General features: G+C 50.5%; 8 protein-coding genes across 8 annotated transcripts; 5 read left to right on the forward strand and 3 right to left on the reverse strand.

The window, feature by feature from the left end:
* Window positions 1–1,056: 1,056 nt before the first annotated feature.
* INS49_004051 (uncharacterized protein) lies at window positions 1,057–1,987 on the forward strand (the record flags this gene model as incomplete). The annotated part of the gene is made up of 3 exons (XM_043164841.1): window positions 1,057–1,116; window positions 1,166–1,316; window positions 1,419–1,987. 3 exons carry the CDS (start codon window positions 1,057–1,059, stop codon window positions 1,985–1,987), a joined length of 780 nt encoding a protein of 259 aa, XP_043018491.1.
* Window positions 1,988–2,605: 618 nt separating this feature from the next.
* Window positions 2,606–2,950, reverse strand: INS49_004052 (uncharacterized protein; the record flags this gene model as incomplete). Its single annotated transcript, XM_043164842.1, has 2 exons — window positions 2,606–2,626; window positions 2,780–2,950. The coding sequence occupies 2 exons, from the start codon at window positions 2,948–2,950 to the stop codon at window positions 2,606–2,608; spliced, it is 192 nt and encodes a 63-aa protein (XP_043018492.1).
* Window positions 2,951–2,995: 45 nt separating this feature from the next.
* INS49_004053 (uncharacterized protein) lies at window positions 2,996–7,095 on the reverse strand (the record flags this gene model as incomplete). The annotated part of the gene is made up of 11 exons (XM_043164843.1): window positions 2,996–3,048; window positions 3,105–3,260; window positions 3,321–3,813; window positions 3,860–3,922; window positions 3,990–4,084; window positions 4,449–4,465; window positions 4,760–4,767; window positions 5,187–5,609; window positions 5,704–5,829; window positions 5,936–6,562; window positions 6,664–7,095. 11 exons carry the CDS (start codon window positions 7,093–7,095, stop codon window positions 2,996–2,998), a joined length of 2,493 nt encoding a protein of 830 aa, XP_043018493.1.
* Window positions 7,096–7,752: 657 nt separating this feature from the next.
* On the forward strand, window positions 7,753–9,278 carry INS49_004054 (uncharacterized protein; the record flags this gene model as incomplete). Its single annotated transcript, XM_043164844.1, has 2 exons — window positions 7,753–8,835; window positions 8,907–9,278. The coding sequence occupies 2 exons, from the start codon at window positions 7,753–7,755 to the stop codon at window positions 9,276–9,278; spliced, it is 1,455 nt and encodes a 484-aa protein (XP_043018494.1).
* A 1,942-nt stretch (window positions 9,279–11,220) lies between these two features.
* INS49_004055 (uncharacterized protein) lies at window positions 11,221–12,198 on the forward strand (the record flags this gene model as incomplete). The annotated part of the gene is made up of 2 exons (XM_043164845.1): window positions 11,221–11,487; window positions 11,677–12,198. 2 exons carry the CDS (start codon window positions 11,221–11,223, stop codon window positions 12,196–12,198), a joined length of 789 nt encoding a protein of 262 aa, XP_043018495.1.
* A 573-nt stretch (window positions 12,199–12,771) lies between these two features.
* Window positions 12,772–13,772, forward strand: INS49_004056 (uncharacterized protein; the record flags this gene model as incomplete). Its single annotated transcript, XM_043164846.1, has 2 exons — window positions 12,772–13,089; window positions 13,143–13,772. The coding sequence occupies 2 exons, from the start codon at window positions 12,772–12,774 to the stop codon at window positions 13,770–13,772; spliced, it is 948 nt and encodes a 315-aa protein (XP_043018496.1).
* Window positions 13,773–14,209: 437 nt separating this feature from the next.
* INS49_004057 (uncharacterized protein) lies at window positions 14,210–15,214 on the reverse strand (the record flags this gene model as incomplete). Its single annotated transcript, XM_043164847.1, has 1 exon — window positions 14,210–15,214. The coding sequence occupies one exon, from the start codon at window positions 15,212–15,214 to the stop codon at window positions 14,210–14,212; it is 1,005 nt and encodes a 334-aa protein (XP_043018497.1).
* Window positions 15,215–17,304: 2,090 nt separating this feature from the next.
* INS49_004058 (uncharacterized protein) lies at window positions 17,305–18,537 on the forward strand (the record flags this gene model as incomplete). Its single annotated transcript, XM_043164848.1, has 5 exons — window positions 17,305–17,364; window positions 17,505–17,935; window positions 17,998–18,066; window positions 18,133–18,248; window positions 18,353–18,537. 5 exons carry the CDS (start codon window positions 17,305–17,307, stop codon window positions 18,535–18,537), a joined length of 861 nt encoding a protein of 286 aa, XP_043018498.1.
* Between the last annotated feature and the right edge of the window lie 215 nt (window positions 18,538–18,752).

Raw genomic sequence — 18,752 nt, forward strand, 5'->3', positions numbered from 1 at the left:
GGGCCTAGAGTGATACGGAGGTCGGAAATATCAGGCCGGCCGCAACTAAGCACTGCTGTAAGCCGGCTGACCCGCAAGTAGGCGATATTTCTCTTCCTATGATCATTTCAGCATCAAACATTTGTCACCTGCGTTGCATAACATAGTCCCCAACTTGAAATTGAGGATTTGGTGGAGCTTTGAATCTGTACCTGCATGGAGCACAACACCTACTTTCTAAGACCTTCTAGCAGCTCCTGGTGCTCACTTTCAAACTTGAGGATTCAAGTTCCCTAGCAAATGTGTATATGTGGAGAAACGTTACCTCAGAGTGCCAATGGAGAGTAAACGCGCTCACATGTGAGTTGATACCGCAAGAAAGGCTGCGTGACTGACTCCAATCCTGTGGATGTCCAGATAGATGACCAAACTAATTTCCGAGACTAGAATTAGCCTGGTCATTACAATGCCTAATTGTTACCATACTTCCCGTGGCTTTGATACTTATTAGTGGCCACAAATGCATATAGAGCTAGTGTAAAAATACGCGTCTTGCGGTTTCCTGTCAGACGTCGAACGAGGTCCAGCATTCTTCATATCCTTTCCGTAAGTACCCTGAAATAAACGAAAGTCCAGGCACGGAGTACACCAAATCTGGATCTAAATGGCGTCCCTGCGTATCTCATTGGCATTATTTCCGCGTGCCAGCACTAAAATCATAGACCTACCTGCCTGTCAATTAATTGAAGCATGGCCGGGAGGCTCATTAGGCATTTGTAAGCAGAGCGTTCAACAGACCAATCAGGTTGAAGTGTAGAGCATATCAATCAACAACAGCTGACGCTTCGCACGAAACTCACCTGGTCCAATTATGCGGGAATCTCTCCACTGTATGTAAGGCTTGCTCCGTCAAACTGACGTGAGCAATCATACTACGTATAGCTGCACTCGGATAACTGAGACATTGCGCTCTCTTTTCCTCTTCACCGCATCTCCGCTCGTTCGCCGTTGCCGTCGAAGCCCCCAGCCTCAGGAGACCCACGGCCCCGCTCGCATAAAATCTACGGAAATTGGACAATGGCGACGCCAGAGATTGCCATGACAATTGGGGGGCTTTCGCGGCGCATTGCATGGAAGGTATACCTCTGTCGCTTATCTAGACAAGACTCTTCTAACGTGTGTGAAGCTGTGTCGGGATCGCAAGGTGCGCTGCGGCGGCGAGCAGCCAGCATGTGAGAAGTGCAAACGGGCAGGAGAGGAGTGTGTCTACATCCCGACGCAGAAGCCGTCCAAGGCTGAACTGGCACAAACGGTTGAGACATTGCAGAAGCGACTAGGTAAGGTCATTGTGCACATAAGTGCCGCCCGATCATCAAATCACTAGGCCGCCCAGAGGGAGTTTTTGTTGACTAACTCGCTGACGTTGGGCCATGTGCAAGATGAGGCAGAGGCGTATATTGTTCGGCTCAAAACTTCATCGAACTGCACCACACTCACCTCGCCGTCCGCTCTTAATTTTGAAACGCCACCAAATGTGATTACCGACAACCAGCTGCAGCAAATCGGTCATGTATCTTCTGACGTTCACGATGGGCCTGCCAGCAACTCTGTCAATGTTGGCAATATCTTGGATTTGTTACATAACCAGCAAGATCTACATACATCTGGACCGGGACCGCGGGAACAATCTCAACCCCTAGCCGACCTGCAAAATTTATTCCCTATCGATGAGTACATTAATATCGACTCGTCCAGTCTCGATTTCTACCCGCAGAATGGACTTGGCCCACAGAGGGGATTCGACGAAGCGACAGGCGCAGCCATCCTCGAGCCAGTGACGAAATTCTCGTCAGCCATCTTCCAGACCCAGGCCGAGACATTGGTGATGGCATCAGTGGTGGCCGACTACATCGCCTGGCTTCGCAAGGCACCTCCTGGCGGCGGGATACCAGCCGGAGCTGAGAGCCCAGTGTATCTGGGCATGCTCGATAACCTTGATCCTCCGTGAGCTCTGCGAGATGTGTAAATCGAGAAGCACTGGCGCGTTGAAACAACTGGTGGTGGCTCTCGAGGCTCTAGCGCCCCCAGAAGGTGCAATGGCCGCGAGGCTGGGCAGCCTGGAGGAGGATCTCCAGAAAGAAGCACAGAAGCGGGCTGAGGTGTTTCGTTCTCGATAAAACCCTTGTGTACTCCTTTCGGAACAGTCCCGTAACACTTCACAATGAAAATTTACCCAAGTTCACTGAGAATACAATGGTATGAGACAAGTGCGCTGCGACAGGACAAATGAACGTTCAAGTCAAGGAAAGCACGTAGACTTGCATTGGATGTATTGTTTGGTGCTTCTACCACACAATCTTAATGCTTCTCATTCTCCCCGGTAGAATTTGAATTAGTTCAAACACAAAATAAAAACCAAACTGTCTAGTGGAAAATCACCACCAACTATACACAAGCCACAGGTCCAAGTAACAGAGCGACAAAGCACCTGACAGAATCAAGATTACAGGGTTGTCAAATTTATTCCCTTATTACTCGTACACAAAAATGCATATGCTAAAGACTCCCATTGTCTAATCCATCTTTGTCAAACCCTCAGGCATTAATTGGTCGACTCTTGTTGGTCTCACTGGATCTGCTCCAGCCCCTGCCTTAAGTCAGACGATCAGGGTGAACGTGAATGAGGCTAGTGGGTAGCCACGCCATTTTCGATGAAAAGTTTATTTCGCTGTGGTAGCAAAGCAAACGTTAGGCCAAGAAGATTATGAACAGGATAAGTTGTTGATTTGGCACCACTTACGCTGAGGAAGACAGACGTGATGAAACCAATGGCAGTAACACCGCATAGATAGTAGAAGCTATCCCTGATGGCCGCCGTCACTTGTTGTACAACCAGGTATTTCTCCCCAGCGCCCAGACTCTTGTAAAATGCACCGCTGGTCCCAGTCACCAGCTGTCCAAGCTCTGACATGGAAGCTTCTGGCAAGGCCGAGGCAAGATACCTTATGGCCATATTCTAGAAGACGGACCCGGAGATGGAAAGGGCAACAATGATGCCGAGCACTTGTGCTGTTTACCAATCGTGTTAATGCATTTCTGGATACCAGATTCGTAGGGATACATACAAATTGTCATGATGGAAACTGCATTGTTGACATCAGATGCAGGGACGAGGGCCGACACCACTGCAATTCCAGCGCTCTGGAAGCAGCCTATCCCAAGGCCAATGAGGACTGTGTATCCATAGAGGCGAGAATTGGATATGTCTGCGTCGATAGTAGCTACATGGAATCAGCAACCAGGTTCTCCCATATTTGGCTGTGTTTTGTGATACGACTTACTCATCAGTGCAGCACCAGTCACCAATAAGGCGTTGCCAACCACATACCAAGGGATATAGTAGCCGAGCCTAGGCATGAGAACGCCATTGAGGAGACAACCGAAGACGATCATACAGATGAGAGGCAGGATACGAACTCCACCTTGAAGGGCATTGTCGCCTTTGGTGAACTGAAAGATCAGAGGAGTGTAAAAGATGGACATCATCATGGATCCAGCAACAAGGAAAGCCTGGAGGGGCAAAATGATGAGATCCTTCGTCTTCATGAACTGCACAGGCATCATCCTACCCTCGGGTGGGACAAATGGGTGGAAGATGGTGACGAGGACAACCGCGACGAAAAGAACGAGGGTCATTACCCAAAGGGTGATCTCCGAGCCGCCGTCCCAGGCAAAGAGAGTGCCACCGAAGCTAACTCCTATCCAGGCCAGATCCTCTTGGTGGCCGAAAGTCTCAACGATTGTGGGCTGGATGGTGGCAACCTTCGCGAAGGACTGTCAGAAGCCATGTGGCGACCTATCTGAGTGCCAATGTACTCACAATGGTGTTGTCGAGGGTCAAGAGCAGGACGGTTGACATGAGGGAGGCATAGGCCAGAGCCCACTGTTCCAAAATGATGGTTAGCGAGCTTTCTATAGAACGTGAGATAAGCGTTGAGCGGAATACTCACCTCCCAACCTGTGATAGTCCTTGGGGACTCCTTGGTCTCTGGCGTACGCGTGCTGTGCTGCGGGTCGTTGACAATCTTTTTCGACTGCTCATCGTCTACAACCAAGGTGTTTTCCGTGTCCATCGTTTCTTCCAACATATCCCAAGATTCTTCAATTTCAATAGCAGTCTTTCTCAGAGGGGAAGCGTGAATATTTTGAATAAATCAAGGGGTTGCGTACAGTGATGCAAAGCAGTGTGGCAGTTGGAGTGGACGGAATACGGGAATTGTTTATGATCAAATCCAATAATTCAAATAAGAATGGTATTTGTAATCCAAGTCAACAAGCGATTGGAATGCGCATTTTGATTCTTGATCTGGCAGGTTTGGAAATAATTCTTTGGTATATGACCTGTGCCCTTGCTCGGCTATTTTTGTCCGACTGGCTGGGAAGTTTTGGCCGAGTCCTCCACTTCTTACTGACCACTCGGGCACAGCTGTCCGAGGCAGCCATTGAACTATCCTGCAAACGTCCACAATAGGTATCATTATCAGTAACCTATAGAAGAAATTTCTTCAAGAAGAATGGCGGTGTAAATTTTAGTCGGATTCATAGAGCTTCTGCGCAGCAAATCGCCCTGGTCGACTCTCCACCGCTATGTGTGTCATGATGGGGTTCAGAAGACAGATGGTGAAAAAGTCCCGAACGACAATGATGGGCCAGGAATCCGACGAAAGAGACTTCCTGGTTTCCGCTATCAAGTCTACTATCTACTGTAGCTGATAATCACCATAGGGGCTGAGTTGACAGTGTTTTATCAGTTACGCTGCCCTCAAATTTGCATACGATCGATACCATCCCTGTGAAAGAAACAGATTTTGTAGTGTACGAACCATTGCGCTTACTGAATGATGGCATTAATACGGGTACTCCCCTCGGTGGTATCCTAATCTCAGGGCATTATCCAACCCCAAGCTTCTACGTCTGGAGGAGGTGCATTTTCTCTAACCTCCGTCTACATTCTATGTACAGTTCTATTCTATTATTGCCGTCAACGTCCCATCTGTCTAGACAGACTGTATAGTGATCTTCCAGAAAACAATTGAAAAAATTGTTGCCGCTAAAAGCATGACAACAACCATCTGGCCAGGCATTAGCTCCATCCGCGTAGAAAACCATTTCGCCAACATGGCCCCGACACCCCCCATCCAAATCACAAAGAATCCAGACTCGAACCACTTCTTTCTCAGGCTCTCCTTCTTGGCGCGCTCGGTGCTCGATCTCATGCTATTTCCCCACGTATCGGCCGTGAGCGTGACCAAGCTCCACGCCTGCACGGCAGGCAGGGGCACGTTGTAGAACAACAGACCAGGAAGCATCCACAACACGGCAGCCGTAGACTGGCGGTCGGGGTTGCGCAGGAAGTTATACATGGCGATACCAACGATGCGCAGCCCGAAGTCGGGCATGTTGAAGTACAGCAGGTTGTGCTCGGTGAATAGGTACAGCAGGCACTGCACGAAGACGATCAGGTGGGCGACCTCTCGCCGCAGCGCCGACATGAAGAGGAAGGGGTGCGACTTGGCGTAGACGCTCGGCAGCAGCAGCGACTCTATGTGTTGTGCTCGAGCCCAGCGGACCTTGCTCGGATGTCAGCCAACATGAAACTCAAGGGGTGCGTTGCATGTGGTCTTTTCCGTTTTGTTGACTTTCCTATTTTGGAAGATCACGTACCTGTTGCCGTATCCAGCGCACGAGCGTTACTGGGCTTTCTGTCTCTGTCATGATGTCCCCGGCGTATATGACACGCCAACCTTGGAGAAGGAGGAGTGTAGTGAGATGACGGTCTTCGTTGACAATCTTGATGGGAAGACATTGATTAGTCCCGCCTCGATAGTCCCCGCGGAGTGCGATGCAGGGAGATAAACCAGCGAATAATCCATCCGAGGTAAATGCAAAAACGTACCATTCTCTTCCCGAACACCCGCTGGTTGTACCAACGGATCAGGATCGGACTGATCGCAGACAGTCTGAACACCGCACTGGGTCCGCTCTGGCAGTCGCTGACAGCCATAGACCCCGGCATGGACCTCGTAAGGTACAGCTCGCACCAGTAGATCGTAGAAGCGAGCTTCGTGACGACTGTATCAGCTGCGTTGTGCACGACCAGGCCCGAGCTGGCGCCCCCGATCGTGTGGTCCCCCGCGACGGTGCTGATGGTCCCGTCGAGCGACTCTGGCAGCACGATCGTGTCCGAGTCAGACGACCACACGAACTCGACGCCCAGCAGGTCCGCCAAAACGATGGAGAAGACCAGCACGGTGAACATGATGCCCTTCTTGTGCAAGTGCCGCTGGTACACCAGCAGTTGCTTTATGCCCTCTGGCCCGCTCAGCGGCCTGTCTCCGAGGTGTCCCTCCAGCGCGCGTCGCGCCACCTGCTTGCAGCGCTCCATCGCGATCTGGTTGATCTCATCTTCGTCGATGACCTTGCCCAGCTTCCGCCGGGCTGTCTTCTCCGATGCCCGGACCGCGTTGGCGATCTCGCCGAGGGGCTTGTCGACGTGAATCACGCATGATTGCGCGGGATAGACCTGGTCGTCCAGATTTCAGCATCGCTATCGAATACTTGATTTGGGCTCACAAACGGACGATCCCGGCTGGGTACGGGTGTCTGTCTTGGAGATTGTCGCACCTTTTTGAAAATGTCGATCATTTCCATGTCATCCGAGTCATGGCCGTCGATTCCGGCGAGCAGGAATTTGCACCCGATGGCCGCCTTGTAGCTGTCCAGACACCGCGCCCACAGTGCTGGGTCCTCGCGCCAGCCGACGATGGCGGCGATAGCCTCACTGCTCGCTGCCTCGCGCCGGCCAGCAGCGGTCAAGGCGTGCTTCTCAACATCTTCTTTGTCTTTAGGATGCGACGCGGCCTGTCGAAATGCTATTCTTCGGCCTTCGTTGTTGAAGCGGCAGAACTCAGCGAGAAGAATGCTGATCAGAAGATCTACTGTCGCTGGGTAGTATGTGTTGACGGCCGCGGCGCGGTAGAGAAGGAAAATGACAGCGCAGCCGACGAGGTTGAGGCCTTGGCGACTCCAATGGACGCGCGGGTGGTATGCGTCCATGACGAAATAAAATTTTAAGTTGAGGGGTCCCTGAAAAGACACTTTGGGTACAGAATTAACTTTGACATGAACTCAAATAGGGAATGAACTGGAGCGATCGAAAGGACAAACTCCGAGCTGCTGGCACTCCAAAAAAGAAGCGTGCTCCACGGGCGTGTGGTAAGACGTTTTCTCTGACGACGACTCTCGACGGGTTCTCCCAGCATTCTACTATATATGACCCATACTTCTCCACCATAATGATGGACATCACTTGGATACGATGCTTAAGGGGTGTAAATTACCTCTTTCAGCAGGCATCATGTATTCTCGTTAACCGGGTATATGGCTGTTTCGCAAGCAAACCTCACGAAACCCCCCACGATCTCCACTGACTTTGCACGAACCGCTACCCAGCTAAATCCGCCCTTTGACTCTGACTCCAACACCCTCGTGGCATCAAACTTTCTGCATAAGACAACATGTTCGTGGTTTCACAACGTACTTGTCAGTCCAGATTCGAGTCATGGCATGTGTCTCGGGCATTACGATGTCCCCGCCGCCCCACCCGGATCGTAACCACCCACGACTTGGCCATCAACGCGTCGGTCAATGAATGCGATTGTACTGACTCCTGTAAAATGTTTCTGCAATCTATTGCTTCACGAAACGACTACAATGTCTTTTAGGAGGGTGTACAGGGACAACCGCAAGGTACCGCCAGTCATCGGGCTACTCACAATATGCCTGCTTTGGTGGTTTATAGACCCTTCCGCCAGGAATAGCTTACCGCTGCGAACCGGCACGGCACCGCCGGTTGGAAGTGGAAGCAATCATGCGCCTACACAGGAAGACCCGCATACAGCACAAGAGGACATCATACTTTCTAAAAGTCCAAGCAATGACAAAGCAACAGCTTTGACTGGTGATGATGTCCTGCTCATCATGAAAACAGGATCAACAGTGCTTTGGAGGAGGTTGCCCATCCACCTCTCTACGACCCTCGCACCTGACCGTGTCAAGACGAACGGCACCGTCATCTACTCGGATGCCGAAGTCAAAGTCGGCAAACATACCGTCATCGACATCCTGGCGCAGCTACCAAAATCGGTCAAGGAATCGCCGGCTTTTGAGCTGTACCGAGCTATCCGGGACTGGGACGAAACCAACTACTACTTAGAGCAGACCGGCCTACCTGGCGACGTCGACTTCTACGAAGGCCCCCCTGGCGGCTGGCGACTGGACAAGTACAAATTCCTCCCGCTGATGCAGCACGCCGGGAAAGAATGGCCACAAGTGAAGTGGTACATCTACACAGAGGACGACACCTACCTCTTCCTGCCCAACATCCTGCTCTACCTGTCCGAGTACGACCACCGCAAGAGCCATTACATCGGCGGGCTGGGCGAGAAGCTAGGCACGACCTTCGCCCACGGCGGCTCCGGGTTCGCGCTCTCCCGCGGCGCGTGGGAGAGGTCGTTCGGCCGGGGCGGGGACCTGGTCACCAAGTACCAGGGGTTCGTGGACGAGGCCTGTTGCGGCGACTACGCGCTCGGCAAGGTGCTCAACGACCACGACGTCTGGTTCGGGGACGGCAAGGACGACAGGGCCGACGGTGGCTCGTGGGGGTTCAACGGGCTGCCGCACTGGAAGATCGAGTTCTCGCGGGAGAACTGGTGCAAGCCTGTGCTCACGTGGCACCATGCACACAATCGCGATATTGCTCGTTATTATGAGCTGGAAAGATCGTGGGACTTTAGTGTACGTTGATTGAATTTCTGAACAGCCTTTAGCCCACGTCAGACCGGTGCTAACGCTTGTCTGGACCACAGAAGCCGCTCAATTATGGTGACTTTTACAAGGCCATAATCGCCCCGTCCTTGTCGAAGCGGAAGGGATGGTGGGAGAACCTCTCCAGCAGATACGAGGTACATTCGACGTCACCAGAATCAGCCCCACGGCCTAAAGGGAACTTCGATGCAAAATTGTGGGCAAAGGCATGGGTCTCTGTCGACAGCTGTGAGGCAGCATGCGAAGGCTGGTCCCAGTGTGTTCAGTGGTATTATTACGGCGATGATTGCAAGATGGACGACAGAGTGTTCCTGGGACATGGATACCCTGAAGGGATGCGATATAGGAAGGATAAGCTTGAGTCCGTCAGCGGGTGGTTGACGGACAGAGTGGAATCTTGGAGCTGTAGTTAAAGCGTTGTCGAAGACGTTCACTTGTATGAATGCACATCGCCGAGATCGTTTCCATCTCTTTTTAGTGTTGGCAGAACTCTCTTTGCGAGGGACCACTTCATATTTCTATATGAAGTTGACTGAAGTCACCATGAATCTGGAACCAAATTTGTAATTAAGCGTAGCTGGGAGTGACCCGAGCTTATAAGGGGCGCTCCCGGCTGTGGTTGGGTTTAGTACCGTAAATCTGTAAAATGTTTCTCGTGCAGGGTTTGGTTGATTAATGTGCCGCGATGTACCTGTGGGGCAAGGGGGCCGTGCGCCCTCTGCCTATTCGCCGCCCTTTGGCCCTTTGGCGCCCTATATAGCACGGGTTACTCCTAGCTATGCTTATCCCTCGGCAGACTTGTGAATGTATTTTCAATATAGTTGTTTTAAACCTTTTTTTAAAAAAAGAGAAATTTAAATTAAAATTATTTTTTAAATTTAAATAATAACTTTTATTATAAAGTTTAAATTAATATATCTTTTAAGGGTTTAGGGTTATTAATTAAGCTATAATTTAAGATTAAAGTTTAAAATATACCTTTAAAAATTAAAAATATCATTTTTTATATATAATTATATTTAAAGGTATTATTTTAACCTTAATGCTAAGAAAACTATATTATTATATCCGTATTAATTATTTATACAAAAAGTTTAAACGAAATATAAAGGAATAAAATCTTAATAAATAAGATAAAATAATTAACGTTAAAAATACAACTAAATACAAAATACATTTTCATAATTTTGTCCCTTGGTGTGATTCTTTGGAGGCCCCCCTGGCTGGCAATATAATTACAACCCCCCCCCCTGGCTGGTAATTTAAAGGCTAGGCAAAATTAATATTATCCCTATAGTGTGCGAAGGGCCGTATAGTATTGATTTTGGGGAACCGCACCTGGCCTCTAGTTAATTATTTCATCGTAAGTATTCAGTGCAGTAAATAGCAATATATTTGACAGTGTTGTCCATGGTTAGATACAGGGAGCTTGTAATCTTCTTGACTTTATCTGCAAATGACAGAGACCTGTTCTGAGTACAAGATGACACAAGACCACTCCCTCAAGCTTCCTCCCTCAAGGTCACTCTCGACTGGTGCAAAAAAGCAGGGCACACCAGTACATCGCCATCTCTAAACCATGAGAGAATTCACACACCCAAAATCCACACCTAAAGCCCAAACCCAAATTTGCACGTCTGATTCGAGTTGGGCTTGTGAGTGTTGGGCGTGGGTGGGCGAATTATGCCTGGGTGATGCGCTCTGATTGGCTACAGCTAATTGATGTACCGGCCGGTGTACCCTCCGTTTTCGCAGGTACGAGTCTCCGATTTCCTGGACAAAGGGTCTGCTGTCCTGGTTGGTGCGCTCAATCGCAGTTCGGTCCTGGTCTTAATCACCATGAAGTTAACACGGAAAACTGGGATGGGAGACTCGTTCTCCCAGATATGGGATCGCTCACTAGGGGCGTGGGTGCATTTTCTAAGTCAACACTCACTAACTGCTCCTTCCCGTATGGCGCACAGGCCCCCCTCCAAATCCAATAGCCCTAACCCTTGCTCAGCCGCTAAGTTAGTCGTCCACCCACCCCCACGGCTGCTATTTTTGGTTTGTGACCCGGCCTCAGTCTTACGCGAGGTAGTGAAGCTAAACATCCGGCCCATTTCAACGCTGTTTTTGATCTCCTCTGCGCGTCGAAGCCGCATCTGACCTCCTAGTTTATCAGCTCCTTCTTTGAGAAGGCTCAAGATGCATATCGCACGACGACTGCGAAGCATTCATCCTAGAGCAAGCAGGTTCTCACCTTCATCTCGGCTACCCATCTCGCGACCCACATGCACCATTCCAACATCGCTGGCCGTGCGTCCACAGCTTAGACTTTCACGTCACTCCTTTCACAGCTCGTCACCGGCAGAGATGTCCACTGCCATGGAGTGGAGCTACCTGGCGACTCATCCTGACGAGGCCAAACCTCCACTTCCGTACAAAATCGGCGCACAGTTCACAGCTCGCGCCTGTGATCTTTCCGAGGCACTCGTAACGCATCCGGAGAGCGCAACAGGCCAGACTGCAGACGATATGCAGAAAGTTCATCCTCTAGAAATGTGTCTCCGACATACCCCTTCGACCCACGCCAGCCCTGACGCAGACGCAATACGCTTCCAGATCGTGGACCATGTCAGAGTGCGTGACGGTTGTCCTTCTCAAATTTCCAAAGTCGAAATCAGAGAAGCTTCACCTGAGGAAAGGGAAATCAAGTTGCCGCGGACATCGACATCCACAGGCATTACCGCGAAGTTGTATGACCCACTTTATATGGACTTGGACGATCGCATGGACCCTTTCATGCATGCCGATTTCTGTTTTGCACAGGAGTCCTTCGTTTACGAAGAAATGAAACCACTTTGGGGTTCCGTTATCCCATGCTTCTATGGCTCTTTCACAGTTGAAGTCCCTGTGCCTGAGCGGAACGACAGAACGCGTCTCGTAAACGCTATTCTTTACGAACACATTCCGGGAGTCACCCTAGCCGACATCATACCAGAAGTGGACAAATGGAGCCAGGACCAGCGGATGGAGATTATGAGGCAGGTCATCATGGCCGACAGCAAGGTACGACAAGTGGGTATCGAACAGTCGGACCTCATGCCACGCAACATTATCGTCACTCCCCCTAACGACCAAGCCGGGGACGGGCTGCGCATACGTCTCATCGATTTCGACTACGCATTCTGTACTCACGACTCCGACTCTGATGTCGAACCTGAACCTGAGACACCGTCAAGGATCTTTGAACGCTGGTCGGGCTACGAGGACTTCGCAAATAACCATGAGCTTGGCTGGCTGGTCGATTGGCCTTGGGAGGACTGGCTTCGTCGCGAGATCAGCGACTGAGAGTCTCATACGACTCTGAGTTCATCGTCTAAATACATTGTTCTCTCTACACATGTCTGAGTCCAGTAGCCAAGTAGCCACATTCTCACATCGTCATACGAATCATCAAAAGCGTTTCAAAATGGCCGCTTTGCAATTCGGGCGACCGGTATGGCCCCTTGTGTTCCGACAGTCTGAGTAGAGCTCGTAGAGCTGTCAGATCTTCACGCGTGCACCGCAATGGCATGATGTCAGATTAGCAAATTTTCCATTGTGTTTCGTTTCAGCAGCAGACCGACTATGGCCACATAACAGGACATGAGCGGCGGCTGATGGTTTGGGGGCGGCCAAACCCAGGAATAGACGCTCTGTATCTGTAACCTTAAATAGATCAGCTTACACGCATCGAAACCTGAAGGATGCAAGACACAGCAAAAGAATATATATAAGAGCAGTGCCAGTGTTCGAGTATAATTCAAGTTCTCGAACATAGTTGTATCAATTATCCTAGGATTTACTTGCTTCCCTACTTATCACTAATTCGTTTGGAACGAATACTTTCTATCGGCTATATCGTCTTCACCATCATTAATCATGGTCCCACCACCTCTAGGAGGGCCCTCTCGAGCCTTTTCCACAAGCAGCGTGCGAAAGTGGCAGTACCCCTACAGCCAGGCTCTCAGTATTGCTGGTCCTTCTCTGAAGAAGAAGACTGCCAGAACTCAGGTCAATACGGAGGCAACCTCTGAGACAATGAAGATGCCACTCCCAATGGGATTAAGACTACAGCCCCCGCCTCGTATTGCACTTCCCCCAATTACTGGTACGGAAGAGGGGAAGCGCATGATGGGATATTATGTGGCGAACATAAGCGACCCAGGGCACCAGGTTATAATGGAAACTGAGGCCGACGTGATGTAATTAAGCCCGCTCTTGTTTTCTTTTAATTCTGATTCACAGCTAAGTATGTGTTCGCCAATAACCAAGACGCCGGTCCATACTTCCTGAAAGTCGTCCAAGACTTGGCACCGATTTATCTTGCCAGCCTGGGGCTCAAGGGAAAATTTACCCTTCACAGAGAGGCCACCAACGACAAATCAAGGCCAGACGTTATCATGAAGTATAACGGAAAGGTCATACTGGCACTGGACTACAAAGGCCCCAACTGTATCTACAGGAAAGAGCTTGAGCTATGCTCTGCTCCTTCCGTAAGCGACGCACTCAAGAGGCTCCAACAGTCCCAGGGCGAAGCTTCAGACGCCAAGAAGAAGGGCAGACCCGCCAAGAACCCTGGAGATGCAGCAAAGAGCCTTTGCTATGACAAGAACGTCAATCAATTCACCCGGGCGTTGCTTAAGCAAGGACTGAAGTACCGCGTGAAATTTGGGGCCCCGGTGGTTGTGTTCTACGATTATGACCATCTCATGGCCATGGAGCCCCCATCGGACCTGAAGGCGGGGAATAATTGTCTCGTGGATGTGGTGCTGTGCACAGAGTCGACCAAGTCCACTGAGGGCAATCTGGTTAAAATGCCTGACAACCATGTGAGTGTACTCATGCGATATGTTGTCATGGCGGCCCAGAGGTATGGTTAGTCCGGGGCCTGTCAGTGTGGATACGGCGAGGAAGTGAACTTTAGAAGGCTGAACTTACTTGTAAGACGCTGGCAGTCTTAGTAATCAGTGTGTATAGGTGTTCGAAGAGGGCAGCTTACTTGCTTGACAGCTCATGTCGTTAACATTCGTTCAATTAGTCAATTGGTGAACAAGATTCATTCCATGCTCATATTGATGATCCACATGTAACGTTTTGCAGTGTAGTCCTAATTATGTCTCCAATGGGCCAGGTGCTCATGAAAACGCACATGAGCGTAGTATAAGTTCAAGGGATACCATTCAGATCTGAAGTGAATAATGGCTCATCATGAAGATTTGTGCTTATATCAGCATTCAGCCCCATATCAACGCTCAAGTGTCATTAACCAGCTACACATGACCGACTTCCAACACGGCACCACTCTTCCACGTTAATGTCAGCCTCGCTGCCCATAAGCCGCAAGAATGCTGACCATCTCGGGAGTGCCACACTTGATCGCATGGTCGAGTGCCGTGGCGCCCGTGTGGTCTTCGCATGAGACATCAGCGCCACGGTCCAGCAAGAGCTCCACGATGGGATCATTGTCGTGGCGGTGGATAGCCAGGTGTAACGCGGTGCGACCAAGACCGTCTCTTTCCCCCAGCAGACGCCGTCTCCTGAGCTTGTTCCACCAACCCTTCTTCAGGAGTCGCCCGACGAGGGGCGCGAATCCGTAGTAAGCCGCATGATGGAGGACGGATATATCCTCGGTCAACAGGCCCTTTGAGACTTCACAGGCCAGGATACCGCGTATTGGTGAGTGCTCTTCGAAAAGTTGAGCATTGTTGTCGGCTATTTCCAGCACCAATTCACCGGCATTCCTGACATGGTCCGTCCAGAAAGCCTTGGCGTAGCCCGAAAGTGCCGTTGGTGTGCTCGTGCTGAACGTAGTACTGTCCATGATCTTTGTACCTCTCTTCTGTTCACGAAGATCTCGAATTCTAGGCTGAGTGGCGTCTTTCAGATTCCTGATACAGAGGCTTGCAATGAGCTTGTGGCCTTCTCTGAGATTAAACGGATTTAGCTCGACGCAGTCCTTGAAGAATGAAGGAGATGACTCGAGCCGACCCCAGAGGTACTCCCGAGCGCTGTGATGCATCAGATGGACTGTGTCGTCAACAGCTATCCTCAGAATTTGGCCGCAGCGATTGATACAAGCTCGGATTGTCTCGTGATCTACCAACCCGAGACGTCTTTCGTCCAGTGCCACGACGAGCTCCGCTATCGACAACGGGCGGAGGGCGAGCGTCACCCAGAGAAGGAGCTTGGTTGACACCTCTCGCCATTCATGGGGAATCTGCATAACCATCCATTCGTACATGGCATCCAGGGTTGATGGAAGGCGACTCAAATGTTCCCACGCCTCGATTCGAGATGTCGACTCCAGCTCGCTTATGGCCATGGAGACCCAGAGGAAGTTTGCCTGCGAGTTCTGGGCGAGGCAATCCTTGACCGAAGTGCAGAGTTCGGTCGAGTAATCTTTCCTGTCAGGGCTAGCTATGCTATCCACTCGCTGGACTATGTGCCTTTGGACGTCTGCGCAGACAGCTTGTGCATTCCGCGGTTCTTCGAGATTGAGTTGTATATAACGTCTAGCAAAGGCGTCTCGAAGGGCTGGCCTCTCCCTGCTGATGACCGTTACTTTCACTCGCCCCCCGAGCTCTTTGTCATCGTCAAGTCTGGACAGCGCGCGTACCAACCTGCGTATTGAGGCCGGTTCGCACTCGTCCAGACCGTCCACGATGATATAGGTCACTGAATTTTGATGATTTGTCTTGTCTTCTGCTTTAGACTCAGGGTTGTCGTGTATATTGTTTGCGAATGAAGGATCGTAAAACCATCCAAAGCATATCAAAAGACCAGTTTTGGCAAGGATCGCAGTATTGATTTTCGTGTATTTGCTGGACGAGGCCCATCAAAAACGGCCGTTGGCGGATAGCCTCGAGCAAGAGGCCTCGAAGTATCCCATCCTCGGAGTTCTTGGTTGTCTCAGACCCATTGCAGAAAAAGTAAAGCACCAAATCCTTGCTCGTCAGGTGGGACTGTGCGGCGCCTTGCGATCTGGCGGCATCTTCCAGGTATTTGGACAAGAAGATCGAAAACATCGTTTTCCCAGAACCCGGGCCACCGTAAATCCAGAGATGATCTTTCGAACCAAGATCTCGCTTTTGCCATTGTCTGTACTCGTCCGTAGAAAGTATCGAGCTGCAAGTGCCCTGGGTAATTGAACCCTTGACACGCAAGAGTTCCTCTCGGTCGTGCTGGGGGTCGGTCAGATACAAGGTGCGCAGGCAAGTTGCTCTGGATCGAAGTGATTCATCGTCTCCAATTCCAAGCTGTTGAAGTATTCGTTGGAAGCTTGAGCCCCCTGGACTTGGTGACAGATCGTTGTGCTGGGACATGGTCTCATTGGCGCCAGGCTGTTGGATGTTTCTGTCTTGCGCTGTACGTAACTGGTTCAGGTTATTGTGATATCTCGGACGTTTTGACAATAAATACTAAACGTGTGGAAACTTCATGGCTTCATTCCTCGCTAAGCATCAATGGGTACTTGGATGACACTGCAGCGCTTTGTGGGGGAATACGAGAACGGCCACCCCACAACGTCATCATGCTTACTGTGAAGTATCACGAGATGCATCGCACACGAGTCCAAAATGTTGAAACCTAAACACTGGGGCCTATATTCTATAAATAACACGTATCATAGAGGAATGTGTGGCAGAGTGTGGGAGCAGCTGTGTCTGATTGCAGATTGCGCTCCTTGCTATATGCAGCCTTGCCAACCTTGGAAGTCCCGTGTTCGGCAACTGTGCTCCACTCCAGGCAGCGAGAATCGAGACATGGCAGTACACGTCACAGCTGAGGCCCAACAGGACTTATTTACTATGCAGGATGAGATATGCACCTCATGCAAATGGCAATAATTAACGGGTAAGGGCACATGTGCAGGTGCTCGGGCACCCCATGTGGTGCTTACCAAGCTGTAATATAACATAGTAGTTAATACAGTAACATTTATTTTCTTATGATAGAACTGTAGTGAACTTAAATTTGGGCACATGGTGTGGAGTGATTCGTTATAAAATTGGGCATGGCATCCCGTTTTTGGGGCCCGAATATTCACGTTCAAAATTAGAGACTGGCCAGTAAGGGTGAAGCTTAGTCGTTGTGAATTTTGAAAGAGCAGGTGGGCAGCTGTAAATTGTGGATTGTGATGAGGAGGACTCAGAGACAGCAGCAGCTGGCCTCAAATACGTCAATTCAAGTTAAGCGGACTCTATCTCCCTAAGCAAAACGGAGGGCATCAGAGGGCCCAGGGGCGCTGCAGAAGAAGGCACCCAAAGGGCGTGTAGTGGGAGCTTAGTCATCCGCTTATGTAAGCAGGCTGCAATACACTCCTGCACCCACACGCACCCTGTTGTTAGGGATTCGCTGTCCTCATTTGACAACTCATAACCCAATCACCTTTGGCAAAAACATCACAACAATATGGCCCCAATTTACCCCAAGACGGATCCGAATCGCTCTGGTCACCTCCAAGTGTCCTCTGTCCATTCCATCTACTGGGAAGAATGTGGCTTACCGACTGGCACACCTGTCGTTTATCTCCACGGGGGCCCTGGGGCAGGGATCGATGAATCAGATAGGTGAGCATCCGAGCTCTGGTGCCAAAGATCATGACAATTAAGGGCGATGACAGACAGTACTTTGATCCCTCCCACTACCGCAGCGTCCTGTTCGACCAGCGGGGCTCGGGAAAGTCTACCCCGCACGCCTCGCTCGAGGAGAACACGACCTGGCACCTCGTAGAGGACATGGAGAAGCTGCGAGAGCACCTCGGCATCGACAAGTGGGTCGTCTTTGGAGGATCATGGGGCTCGACACTCTCGCTCGCCTACTCGGAGACGCACCCTGAGCGCTGCCTTGGGCTGATCCTCAGAGGCATCTTCACGCTGCGAAGGGAGGAGCTGCTGTGGTTCTACCAGAAGGGAGCGGACTTCCTGTTTGCCGACTTCTTTGATGACTACGAGGCCGTCATTCCTGAGAACGAGAGAGGTGATATGATGCAGGCATACTACAAGCGACTGACCGGAGACAACGAGGAGGAGAGGCTCAGATGGTGTGTTAATGCGCTCCAGAACTCTCAGATACATCCGACCACGCAGTTGACAAAGCACACAGTGCCGACGCCTGGAGTCGCTGGGAGAATTCCACAAGCAAGTTGATGGTAGACCCGGCCTACATCGCCAGGTCAGACGATCCGAAGTGGTTAGTATCCCTCTACATCAAATGGCGTTTCGTCTCTGACTGGCGTAGGGCTCTCGCTTTCGCGAGGATCGAGTCTCACTACTTTGTCAATGGCGGATTCATGAAGGATGGCCAATTGATCGAGGATGCACACAAGATCAAGCACCTACCGATCGTCATCATCCGTCAGTACCATTCTTCTCCTGCTACACTTGCCCGATCTTTGTGCTTTAGAATGTTCCAGAATGTATGACTTTGGGACCCGTAGCAGGTGACTAACAGGTACTAGAGGGACGATACGATGTCGTGTGCCCTGCCAAGACAAGCTGGGATCTGTATAAGGCTCTCGGCGGGAAGGATAACAAGAATGTCGAATACAAGGTCATCGGCGATGCTGGTCACAGTGCTCATGAGGTAGCGATTGAGTCAGCGCTGGTGGATGCTGCCGAGAAGTTCAAGTCGATCAAGCTGTGAGGGCAGGTGCATCTAGGTAGGTAGTTACTTGAGGCCTAGGATTCTTGTTCCTGGAGTAAAAGGCCCGGTAGCCCTTTGGATGGTGGATGAAGCTACAGGGTAAGGAATCTCTGGAATACGCGCAAAGCTTTATTCTGGTACGGTCTCAGGGATGCATAGCATTATCTTCACATCGCCAGTTCTCTGACTCATTCTTTTGCACCATCTCATCGCAT

This window comes from Diaporthe citri (genome assembly GCF_014595645.1).
Source record: "Diaporthe citri strain NFHF-8-4 chromosome Unknown scaffold_11, whole genome shotgun sequence".
NCBI lineage: Eukaryota > Fungi > Ascomycota > Sordariomycetes > Diaporthales > Diaporthaceae > Diaporthe > Diaporthe citri.